This window comes from Mesoplodon densirostris, chromosome 13 (assembly GCF_025265405.1).
Source record: "Mesoplodon densirostris isolate mMesDen1 chromosome 13, mMesDen1 primary haplotype, whole genome shotgun sequence".
NCBI classification, from domain to species: Eukaryota; Metazoa; Chordata; class Mammalia; order Artiodactyla; family Ziphiidae; genus Mesoplodon; species Mesoplodon densirostris.
This window is the reverse complement of record NC_082673.1, coordinates 56,610,150-56,623,277: the sequence shown is the minus strand read 5'-3', so window position 1 is coordinate 56,623,277 and position 13,128 is coordinate 56,610,150. Positions and strand designations below refer to the sequence as shown.

Sequence of the window (13,128 nt, the reverse complement as noted above, 5' to 3'; positions counted from 1 at the left end):
ATCATCTTTACTGTCATTATTCTGAATTCTTTTTCGGGTATACTGCCTATTTCCTCTTCATTTGTTTGGTCTGGAGTTTTTTTACCTTGCTTCTTCATCTGCTATGTATTTCTCTGTCTTCTCATTTTTCTTAACTTACTGTGTTTTGGGTATCCTTTTCGCAGGCTGCAGGTTTGTAGTTCCCGTTGTTTTTGTTGTCTGCCCCCAGTGGGTAAGGTTGGTTCAGTTGGTTGTGTAGGCTTCCTGGTGGAGGGGGCTGGTGCCTGTGTTCTGGTCAGTGAGGCCGGATCTTGTCTTTCTGGTGGGCAGGAACGCATCTGGTGGTGTGTATTTGTGTGTCTGTGACCTTATTATGATTTTAGGCAGCTTCTCTGCTAATGAGTGGGGTTGTGTTCCTGTCTTGCTAGTTGTTTGTCATAGGGTGTCCAGCACTGTAGCTTGCTGGTCATTGAGTTAAGCTGGCTCTTAGCACTGAGATGAAGATGTCCGGGAGAGCTTTCACCGTTTGATATTACATGGGGCCGGGAGGTCTCTGGTGGACCATTGTCCTGAACTCAGCTCTCCCACCTCGGAGGCTCAGGCATGACAGCCAGCCATAGCACCAAGACCCTGTCAGCCACACAGCTCAGAAGAAAAGGGAGAGTAAAAAGAAAGAAAGAAAGAAAAATAAAATAAAATACAACATAGTAAAATGAAATAAGGTAAAAGTTATTGGAATAAAAAATAAAAAAATATTGTTAAAATAAAAAGAGAAAAAAGTAATAGAAGAAAGGAAAAAAGAGAGCAACCCAACCAAAAAACAAATAGACCAATGATAACAAGCACTAAAAACTATATTAAAAAAAAAAGACAGACAGAACCCTACGACAAATGGTGAAAGCAAAGCTATATGGACAGAATAACACAAAGAAGCATACACATATACACTCACAAATGGAGAAAAAGGAAAGTAATATATATATATATATTTAAAAAAAAAACAAAGGAAGAGAACAACAAAATCAATAAACAAATATACCAATGATAATAAGCTCTAAGTACTAAACTAAGATAAACATAAAACCAGAAATAAATTAGATGCAGAAAGCAAACCCCAAGTCTACAGTTGTTCCCAAAGTCCACTGCCTCAGTTTTGGGATGATTTGTTGTCTGTTCAGGTATTCTGCAGATGCAGGGTACATCAGTTTGATTGTGAATATTTTATCTGCTGCTCCTGAGGCTGCATAGAGAGATTTCCCTTTCTCTTCTTTGTTCGCAGAGCTCCTGGGTTGAGCTTTGGATTTGTCCCCGCCTCTGTGTGTAGGTCTTCTGAGGGCTTCTGTTCCCTGCCCAGACAGGACAGGGTTAAAGTAGCAGCTGGTTAGTGGGCTCTGGCTCACTCAGGCCTTGGGGAGGGAGGGGTATGGAATGCCGAGCGGCAGAGGCCAGTGTGATGTTGCAGCAGCCTGAGGCGCACCATGTGTTCTCCCGGGGAAGTTGTCCTTGCATCACAGGACCCTGGCAATGGTGGGCTGTGCCGGCTTCCGAAAGGGGAGGTGTGGACAGTGACCTGTGCTTGCACACAGGCTTTTTAATGGCTGCAGCAGCAGCCTTAGTATCTCATGCCTGCCTCTGGGGTCCGCACTGATAGCTGCGGCTTGTGCCCGTCTCTGGAGCTTCTTTAAGCGGCGCTCTTAATCCTCTCTCCTTGCGCACCAGGAAGCAAAGAGGCAAGAAAAAGTCTCTTGCCTCTTCGGCAGCTCCAGACCTTTTCCCGGACTCCCTCCCACTAGCTGTGGCACACTAGCCCCCTTCAGGCTGTGTTTACGCAGCCAACCCAGTCCTTTCCCTGGGATCTGAACTCCGAAGCCCAAGGCTCAGCTCCCAGCCCCCACGCGCCTCAGAAGGTTAGCAGAGAAGCCTCTCAGGCTGGTGAGTGCTGGTTGGCAGTGATCCTCTGTGCAGAAATCTCTCCACTTTGCCTTCTGTGCCCCTGTTGCTGTGCTCTCCTCTGTGGCTCCAAAGCTTCTCCCCCTGCCCACCCACTGTCTCTGCCAGTGGAGGGGCTTCCTAGCATGTGGAAACTTTTCCTCCTTCACAGCTCCCTCCCAGAGGTGCAGGTCCTGTCCCTATTCTTTTGTCTCTTTTTTCTTTTGCCGTACCCAGGTACGTGGGGAGTTTCTTGCCTTTTTCGAAGTCTGAGGTTTTCTGCCAGCGTTCAGTAGGTAGGAGCTGTAGGAGCTGTTCCACATGTAGATGTATTTTTGATGTATTTGTGGGGAGGAAGGTGATCTCCACGTTTTACTCCTCTGCCATCTTGAAGCTGAGATCTTCTTTTTAAATCTAAGGGCTTACTGCTATAAATTGCCCTCTTAATGCTGCTTTTGCTGCATCCCTTGTGTTTTGGTATGTTGTATTTTTGTTTTCATTTCCTCCAGATATCTTCTTAATTCCCTTGTGATTTCTTCTTTGACCCCTTGTTTGTTTAAGAGTATGTTAACGTCCACGTATTTCTGGATCTTCCTGTTGCCCTACTGTTTTTGATTTCCGTTTTCATTCCATTCTGTTTGGAGAAGATACTTTATATGATTACAGTCTTCTGAAATTTTAAAGATATGTTTTGTGGCCTAACATGAAGTCTCTTTTGGAGAGTGTTCCTGTTCCGTGTGCATTTGAGAAGAATGTGCATTCTGCTGTCGTTGAATTTTTTTTTGTATTTACCTGTATTTTTACTAGCTGCTGTTCTTTATTCTTTTGTATAGGTTTATGTTTCCTTTTGACATCATTTTCTTGTAGCCTGAAGAACTGTCTTTAACCGTTTATTGTTGTGAAAGTCCACTCATAATGAATTCCCTCACCCTTTTTTGTTTGAAATTTTTTATTTTTTCCTTCACTTTTTGAGGGATATTTGCATTAAATATAGAGTTTTATTTTGATTATTGTTTTCTATCATCACTTTTAAGGAGTCGCTCTCTTTTGGCTCGCTTACTGTCTGGCAAGAAGACTACAGTCATCCTTGTTTTTGTTCTTTTTTAAAAATACATTTATTTATTAAGTGTAGCGGGGGCTACACTTCATTGCAGTGCATGGGCTTCTTATTGCAGTGGCTTCTCTTGTTGTGTATCACGGGCTCTAGGTGCATGGGCTTCGGTAGTTGCAGCATGCGGGCTCAGTAGTTGTGGCTCATAGGCCCTAGAGTCAGTAGTTGTGGCGCTTGTGTTTAGTTGCTCCGCAGCATGTTGGATCTTCCTGGACCGGGGCTCGAACCTGTGTTTAAGAATTCACCTGCCAATGCAGGGGACACAGGTTTATTTGACTCATTTTTCTCCTCTTTGTGAGTCACAGTTCCCAATTTCTCATATCCATAATTTTTGATTGAATTCTTTAATATCATCTAATAGCTGGCCCTTATTGAAGATTATTATTTATTTAAACTTATATCATCCCCCATTGATGTATCATTTTGTACATAGAAGGTGCATAATTTTTGCTGTAGTATTTTGAAAACATATAATGTAGTGTTATTTTAATCTACTGATGTTAGAATTATTTGAGGATCTTTCATTAATATTAAATGGTCCTGATTTTTCTTAAAAAAACCATCACATTTTAAAAAACTTAGCTTTTCACCAAAATTATTTAACACGTTAGCTATGTTAATGTAAAGTTTATATGAGAATAATCATCAAATTTAGGGTAATTTTGCCCACTTCTACTTTATTCTTTCTGAATTATTTTTGGTCCTTTATACATGATACTTTATTCATATGGAATTATCTTTGGTCTTTCAGACATACCATGTATAATGCCTCTCATTTCTTGCTTCTAGATATTTCTGCACATGCCATACTATGGATGACTTTTAAAAAAGCAAAAACAAAATAAAAAGACATTTCTCTATGGCAAATAGTCAAGTAGACCATAAAACTAAAAACTCATAAGTGAAGTCAATACAAGTGAAAATATTTACAACCTAAACGAAAGCCAGTTTCCCTTGTATACAGATAAGAAAAGGACCAAAAACCCAGGAGAAAAATGAGCAAAGAACATGAATAGATGATTTGTTTTATATTATATTAAAAGTTGCTCAACTTCATTCACAGTAAGAGAAATGCAAAATAAATCTTCTGTGAGTTACAAGTTTTCACCTAATGTATTGGCTGAAATATTTGGTTCAATACTATGTAGGTGGAATTGTGGGAAAAGACGCTCTCATATATTACTGGTAGGAGATGAAGTTCATATAAACTCCCTGGTGGGCAGTTTGTTAATATCTATTAATATACATATATATTAATATCACATACAATTATAGTAGATAAAACATGCCATAATATAATCAATCAGCAATTTTAATAATTACTATATAGTTATTATAATAGTGATCTTATTATGTTATTAAATTTATATTATGACATATGGTTATACTTACAGTATATGTGCTTATTTATCAATATATATGCTTCTGTATTTGTGTGTGTTTATATACTCCCTTGACCTCACAGTTTCGCTTCTGGGAATTTATCTTAAAGATATACTAGCACATGTGTGAGTTGACTTATATATAAGCTTATTTATTGCAGTGTTGTTTATATTAGCAAAAGGGAACCTAGATATCCATAAGTAAAGGATTGGTGAGTAAGAGAGACTACATCTTTGCAACAGAACAGGATGTAGATGTAAAAAAGAAAAGAATGAGGATGCTTTCTATGTATTTATGTTGTAGAGATCTCCAACATGGATTTTATGTTGTCAAGTAAAAACATCAAAGTATATAACAGTGTGGATAAAAAACATTGTGTATAAAATGCTATATTGTGTGTTAAAAAGGGGGAGAAATAAAAATATATATTCATATTTGTATAAAGGTTTCACAAGAAGCAAATAAAAGTGCTTATTCTTTGAGGTGTTTCTGGGAAGATTAAGAACAGAGGTTGGAAGGAGACTATATACTGTATACTTTTTTATATTGATTGATTTTTGAACCATTTCAGTATATTGCCTCTTAAAAATAAAATTGAAAAATTTATGAAAGATCTTAAGGAAAATATTTTTTCTGTTCTTTTTCTCATCAGTAAGCTAAAAAAGCTGAGTGAAGACAGTTTGACTAAGCAGCCTGAAGAAGTTTTTGATGTATTAGAGAAACTGGGAGAAGGGTAAGTACAAAAACATGAAAGTAACATTTAGATAATGACAGAACAGTTATAAAATACTGTGTAAAATTAGTCTTTCACTAGAGTATATTTGATTGACTTGAGTAGTAAGAGTATAGAGGGAATGTATCTGAACATAGTGAAGGGCCGTATATGACAAGCCCAAGCTAACATCATACTCCGTAGTGAAAAGCTGAAACTACAGGAGAACTTCCAGGATAATAAAAGGCACAAAACACAATTAAAACAGCTTAGATTAGCAAGAATAGGGAAAAAGAAATAGAGAAAACAAAAATATAAAGTAGTAAGCTAAATGTAAGTTGGAAGGAATAAAGTGAAATACATTTTTCACTAAATGTCAATTCTCTCATAGACAAATTATTAGGGCTAATTAAAATGCAAAACCTAGCTATATGCTGTTTATAAGATGCCCATGTAATACATAGGATAGATATATAGTGGTATTTCCTATTAGAGATATCAGATAAGAACTAATCACACCAAAAAACAAAAAAGAAAGCAGGAGTGGCAATATTTATATCAGGTAAATTAAAGTTAAAAGATCTTAAGTGAGTAAAGAGGGGTTAATATTCAAATGAAGAATAAAGAGCGATATTAGGTAATGATATAAAAGACAGCTTATAATGAAACATATATGTGTCAGTCACCGTGACAATTAAATTTCTGAAGGAAAGCTATTAGAAACATCAGGGGAATCTAATAAAAATATATTCATGTGAGAAATTTTAATATTTCTTTTTCTGAATTGGACAGACTAAGGAAAAAAGAAAAGACATAAAGAGATTAAGTATTATAATCAACAAACTTGATTATATATATGTGTGTGTATATATATACACACACACACCATATATGTGGTATGTATTTATACTTACATTGATATAACCGTTCTAGCCTCCCCCCACCCCCATTTTTTGGTATATTCTTGGACCACTGATTAAAAAAAACTAAGAAAAAGCCCCCAACAAATTCTAAAAAAAAAGGGATTTTGCAGGTTACATTTCTAATTATAGTCTACTAAAATTAGAATTAAATAATTGCAATATGGTAAAACCCACTTATTGGAAATTAGGAAAGATAATCTGAGGTAACCTATGAAGAAGAAATTGCAAATTATCTAGAAAACAATGAAATAGAGAACAAATCATACTAATATTTATGGAATCCAGCAAAGCTGTAATTAGGTGACTGTATTTAGTTTTGAATTTATTTACTACTAAAGAAGAAAGACCAAAAAGTAAGTAAGTAAGTAAGTAAGTAAATAAATAAATAAATAAAATAACTTAGTGCTCATTTAAAGAACTGAGAAAAATAATAAAATGTACCAGAAGAAACTAGAAATAGAGAATTCATGAACTAAAAAGCTGAAATTAATGAAATAGAAAGTAAAAAAATTAGAAATAATATATGTATATAGGGCCTCCCTGGTGGCGCAAGTGGTTGGGAGTCCGCCTGCCGATGCAGGGGATGCGGGTTCGTGCCCCGGTCTGGGAGGATCCCATATGCCGCGGAGCGGCTGGGCCCGTGAGCCATGGCCGCTGGGCCTGCGCGTCCGGAGCCTGTGCTCCGCAGCGGGGGAGGCCACAACAGTGAGAGGCCCGCATACCGCAAAAAAAAAAAAAAAAAAAAAAAATATATATATATATATATATGTATATAAAAGATACTTCTTTGAACAGGTCATTAAAATAGTTAAACATAGTTCTGACTTGACTAAAGAAAAAAGCAAAAATAATTGAAGATTTGGAATAAGAAAGAAGATACAAGCAATGATAAAGAAACAATTTGAAGAATTAAAAGACTACTAAATGCTGCTCTATGAAAACTCATTTGAAAATCTAGAAGTAGATGATTCCATAACAAAATATGAATTGTGTGAATTGACTCCCAGAGAAGTTTAAACTTAGATATATCAATTACCATAGAAAAGATGGAAAGGCAGTTAAATATCTATTAATTAAAAAGATACCAGCTCATGATATATGTACACATATAGCTGATTCACTTTGTTATACAGCAGAAACTAACACATCATTGTAAAGCAATTACACTCCAATAAAGATGTTTTAAAGAAAAAAAAAAGATACCAGCTCATAGTAGCAGTATTCACAATAGCCAAATGTGGGGATGTCCATCAGTTGATGAATAGATAAACAAAATGTGATATATCTGTACAATGGAATATTATATAGCTATTGAAAAGAATGAAGTACTGATACATACCTCAGTATGGATGAACCTTGAAACATACATTCAGTGAAAGAAGCCAGAAACAAAAAGTCACATATGATTCCATTTATATGAGGTATCCAGAATAGACAAATCCATAGAGACAGAAAGCAGATTCCAAATGATTTGGAACTAGATAGAGGTGGTAAGGATTACACAACATTGTGAATGCAATAAATGCCGTTGAATTGTATACTTTAAAATGTTTCAAATGGTGAATTTTATGCTATGTTCGTTTTACTTAAAAAAAAAAAAAAGTACCAGCTAAGGTTTATCCAGTCATTAAGGGACAAAGAATTGCAGTTATTTTTATGAAGCCAGCATAACTTTAATCAAAATCTAGATGTATGAAAAAAGAAAACTGTAGTTCAGCCTTACTTTGCTACCCATTATGATTACCATGCCCACCTTGTCTCAGATGGAAAGACATTGCCACTTCACTTCTTAATGGATCCCAACATCCGTTAAATTTAGGGAGTTTATTTCAGTGTTGACATCTCTGTTACCTCTGACCTGCACTATACAGCTTTCAGTGATACCAGTAAAGGGAGTATCCTCTGGACTCTCTCAGTGGGCATACTTAGAGGGTGGGCCAGCAGGTCACATGGTGAGATATCTATTCTAGTATTCCATCTACTTGAGCCTTTGATCTCCTTCCTCTGATATATAATGAGGATCCCTGGCATCTCACTTAATGTGGGCCATTGTTGAGTCTGGGTTTTAGTTAACTAGCTGAGCAGACTGTTAGGGACACTCTCAACTGTTTGTTAGAAGTAAATTCCTTTCTCCCTGGAAATCTTAGAATTCCTTCCCACACATATTCTTTAGGGTTCTGCTAATAAAAACTGACAGAATCATACACCTCTTTTGGTGTGACTAGTAGGTACTCTTGGGTCAGATTTTATATTCATTCCTCTGGTGTCTGTGGGAATTTGAGTATAATTATAGGTCTGGGACAATGAGAGGTGGTGGTGATGTAGTCTGGGAAAGGATCTGCATTTCCCTGAAAGGCAGTTCCCTCAAGTAAGGTCTTATATAGTCTTCAGGCATCATGAGGTTAATTTTCTCAGACTGGGGATAGGGTTGCTTTTGCTGACAAGGGAGACTTGGTAGGGGTTGGGGTTTCAGGTATTCAGATTAATAACAATCTACATTAATAGCCCAATGCCAATTCTCTGGGTACCTCTCTTTACAGTTAAAAACCTAACTTTAGCATAGTAGTCCTGGTGATGTTGTGAATTCAGTTTGCAATGTAATTCAGCTTCCAGCAAGATTAGACTTTGAGTTTGGGTTTCAGAAGTGTCAGTCCTGGGCATATAAGAATTACGACTTTCTTTTGGAGCATTCAGAAGTTTTCTGGGTCTCTCAGTCTTGGGCTGGCAATTTAAGCCCTGAGCTTGTTATAATTGTTTTATGACTTTTCCAGTGTAGGCAGAAGCAGCCATTCCATTCTGCAGTCTTTGTACCCTTATTTTCACTGTGACATTCAGTTGATACATGGTCTTCTAAAGCTTTGCCTAGACTCCAGGCAACTAAGGATAATAATTTAAGTAATTGTTTTGCCCCTAAATACCATAGGCTATCAATGTTCTGTTTGTCACTTGTTTTGAAGCCATCACTGTATTCAAATCTAAGAAAAAACTAATCCAAATTCCCATCTTCAAGATTCCTTCCCTTAGAACCAGTTCCTTCCCCAAAACTATTGGTAGCAGGACATGGTTAGGAAAAGAAAGGCTACTCTGTGTACTCTGGGTTTAAAGAGTTTATTATGAAATTTGGGGCTCAAATGACTTGTGGAAGGGCCAGGGATGCAAAGGTTATGGACTTTGTCACTGAAGGTCAGAGAAGCCAGTGCTGAAGATCTCAGCCTGGAGTAGTGAAGTGGTGTTTCTTAGAAGCTCACTTGGGATCTGCTGGAATCCTTAAGAATCTTTGAGAAGCTCCCACCAGCTATCTTAGTCTGCAGCAGCAGCATCTTGATTATCAAAAAGCTCAGCAAGAAGCCACTGTGTATCTTATATCTGCTAATGCATCTGCTACAGCTGAATTTGGAGAATGATAGTTTCTCCTCAACTTTTTGCCATTCAGATTTCGTGCATTGTCAAACTCTTAACTGGGATCCATTCAGGGAAGGGAAATTGGGAAACGTGGTTCCCAGTTTTCCTCCTTTGTAGTGACAAGAAGACCTTAGAAGGGACTGATGGCGTTGCTTAACTGACAATAGGTAATCTAGCACTGAATTCTAGATTAGCTTTTGAGGGCAAAAAATATATGTATACACACACGTATATACACACACATACCTACACACACACACACACACACAGATATGGCTTCTAAGGGGAGATGCATATTTCCCCTGCTATCTGAAAGTAGAGCCTTCCTATGAAACCTTTCGTAAGTTGAAATGTTGTAAAGCAAACAAACAGTTACCTTATGACACGTCTTGCTAATGGATACACAGAATAAATTGAGGTAAAGCACAGATGCTCACAGACACAGTTCAAAGCTCTGGCAGCGTGATGCTGAGATGCTGAGTGTAGTTTCCAGGGAATGAGCTTGGCGGTGCCACTCTTGCTGCTCATGGTACTTTCTCCCTCTATAATGGCTCCTGCAAAAACAAATGTTGAATGCTGTTTTTTCTTTTCACCTTTTTTTGTAAAAGGGTAAATCTTCTTCGAATTTCTTCTGGTTAGCGAAACAGGTACTAATCCAGGTGTTTTGTAAAAGTGAAGGGGCGTAAGGTGAACTTTTGAAAAGTGGGGTTTACCTGTGTGTGTGTGTGTGTATATGTGTGTGTGTAAATTAAAACTATACACACACACACACAAACCCAAAGGTGACTTTGGGTATCAAACTAAATTAAATTACTTCAGAAAGCCCAAAGAAACAGAGGATAGAATGCAATTCATTTTGTTAAATAACTGCTTTGTCACTCATTTTTCACTTTTTCACTTATTTTAAAAGATTGTAAATTTGAAATGATTCTGCATAGCTTCCTAATGTTAGGAAACATTCCATGTCTCTAATGCTTTGCTCTTCTTTCTCTTCTGTAGAAATCATGAGGTAAGGAAAACATGATCTTTGGAGTCAGAATATGTTTGAATTCTGGCCTTGCTGGTCACTGGTATCTGAGTCTCTATTTCCTCATCTTTTAAAATGGCTATAGTAGTATTTTACCTCACAATTGAGAGGGTTGAATTTGATAATGCTTGTAAAACATCAAGCATAGTACCTGACTTACAGTAAGAATTTAGTAAGTGATAGCAGTTTTTACCTTGTCTTCTAATTCATCTCAAAATACAACTGGCTTCCCTCTCTCATTGTTCTTGCTTTTTAAGACACATAAATATTTAATTGGCAATGTTTCAAGAGTTGTAGCAGAGACAGTTTTTGAGCAAGTGGCCATTAGATCCTATTACTCATTTTATTTATCTGTGCGTGTGTGGTCTTGCTCTTGAGGAGAAGATAGTGAAAGGAGCATTTGAGAGACCTTGGATCTGTGACTTGGCGGGGACCAGATTTCCTGCTTCTCTAACTTTGGTGTTGTGTGGTCCCCAGCTGAAGATTTCAGTTGCTCTTAAGCAGTCTGAACAGACCTTGTACTTTGATATTTTGGGGATGATTTTGTTGAAGATGAGGTCAGCCTTTTCTTCTAACATGAGACTTTGGCTGTTTTTATTCTGTATTTCATTCTTTTAACTTCTACTTATGTATCTTCTTAATGCTGCATTTGTTTGAGTTGACAAACCGTAAGTCTATTTCTTTCATTCATAAGAAAATCAGCAAATCTTTTTCTATTAATTTGATGATTTTAGTGAATTTTAAGTCTATAATTGAAACATTAAAGCTAAGATATAATTCACTTTTTTAATTTGTTTACTTTGATTTGTCACCATTAAGTAGTATTTTAAATTAGAAAACACTACATGGATACTATATATAAAACAGATAACTAATAAGGACCTACTGTATAGCACGGGGAACTCTACTCAGTACTCTGTAATGGCCTATATGGGAAAAGAATCTAAAAAAGAGTGTATGTATGTATATATATAACTGATACACTTTGCTGTACACCTGAAACTAACACAACATTGTAAATCAACTATAGTCCAATAAAAATTTTTAAAAAATAAAATAAAAAAAGACTACATGTAAAAACTCATAATAGACCATTTTTCTCTAATAGTTATGATGTTTGAAAGGGGAAAAATAAAGAAATGTCTTGGTTTCTTTTAGGTCTTATGGAAGTGTGTTTAAAGCAATACATAAGGAATCTGGTCAAGTTGTGGCAATTAAACAAGTACCTGTTGAGTCAGATCTTCAGGAAATAATCAAAGAAATTTCCATAATGCAGCAATGTGACAGGTATGTAGAGATTTTATTTCTTTACCTTCATTTTGATAAGTTTTGCTAATAATGTATAATAAAATGTGTTCTTTGGTCATTTGTTTAGTTTTCTCTTCTGACTTCCCATCGGAAGGGAGACTAATCTTTCAAGGAAGATGAGAATAGCTTTGTAGGGTTGTCTTTAGGACTTTCAGCTCTAAAGCAGAAATGATATTATAAAGCAAATGTGGTGAAAGAAAATACTCAAGCCGTTTTTTCATTTTCAGGGAAAATTTATGGGTGAGAATTAGTTTTTGATATTAAGGAAAAGTCATTTAACTGTCCTTTTGATTTAATTGTTTTTACTAATTAAAAGCAATCATGTCTTATGTAACTCTAATTTATTCAACAGACGTTTACTGAGCATCCCTAGTGGGCCAGGTACTGTGCCAGGATCTAGGAATATCAAGGGAACTAAGACATTGTTTTTCTTCTTGAGGGGCTGGTAATCTAGTTGGGAAGACAGATACTTAAGCAAATAGCTGTAGTACAGCACAGTCATTATACTGACTGGTACATGAGGAGATGTGAGAACAAGGAGGCAGGGCACCTACCTCAGCCAGGAGTCAAGAAGTCTGGAATGCAGAGGAAATAGAGGGATGAGAGACTGTAAAGAGAATTAAAGGTAGAAAGGTGAAAAACAACTCACTGTTATGTGCTGTTCTGACAAGGTTTAGAATTACTGCAGTGGAAAGTAAGAGACGGAGCGATATGAAATGAGTTTGGATAGGTAAATGGAGCTGGTAATGAAGTATCTTATATACCCTAGTAAGTAGCCTGGCCTTTATAAGGGATGCAGAGTGTATAAATTAGGACTGTGTTAGGCCTGTAGTTACTTTATCAAAGAGGGATTTATTATTCTCCCTTTATAAAAGGTCTAGAGATAGGGTCAATATAGCAGCAACAAAGTAACAACTGTGATAGGCTTTTTCTTATACTGTGCCATCCTTAGCATGTGGTCTTTGTTCTCATGCTTATTATCTCATGGTTGCAAGAGAGCTGCTCCAGCTCCAGCATTTTGTCTACATTCCAGACAGGAGGAAGAAGAGAAGAAGTGGGAAAGGGCTTTCCCAGAAATCCTCAGTTTATATTTTATTCATCAGAATTGAGTCACACGGTGACTTAGAGCTGGTGAACTTAGGGGAGTGTGGACACATTGTCATCCCTAATCAAATCAGGGCCCTATTAGTAAGAGATCTATGGAAAACTTCCTTTTCCAACAGTATGTAAGATACATATATTGTAAGCTCTTTGGCTAATGAAGCGACTGAATAGTCCTCAAGGAACTCTGTTGCTTGGGTGTGTTCAGTTTTGCTCTTCTTTATTGTGTGCTGTATATTTCGATTATATTACA

At 36.8% G+C, this 13,128-nt stretch overlaps 1 protein-coding gene across 2 annotated transcripts in view; it reads left to right on the top strand.

The window, feature by feature from the left end:
• STK3 (serine/threonine kinase 3) overlaps positions 1–13,128 on the top strand; it is a 310,727-nt gene that overhangs the window by 39,793 nt on the left and 257,806 nt on the right. For both annotated transcript variants that reach the window (XM_060115637.1, XM_060115638.1), the window contains exons 2-3: positions 5,055–5,135; positions 11,625–11,753. In XM_060115637.1, the coding sequence (XP_059971620.1) occupies positions 5,055–5,135; positions 11,625–11,753 (210 nt within the window). The remainder of the gene's footprint in view (positions 1–5,054; positions 5,136–11,624; positions 11,754–13,128) is intronic.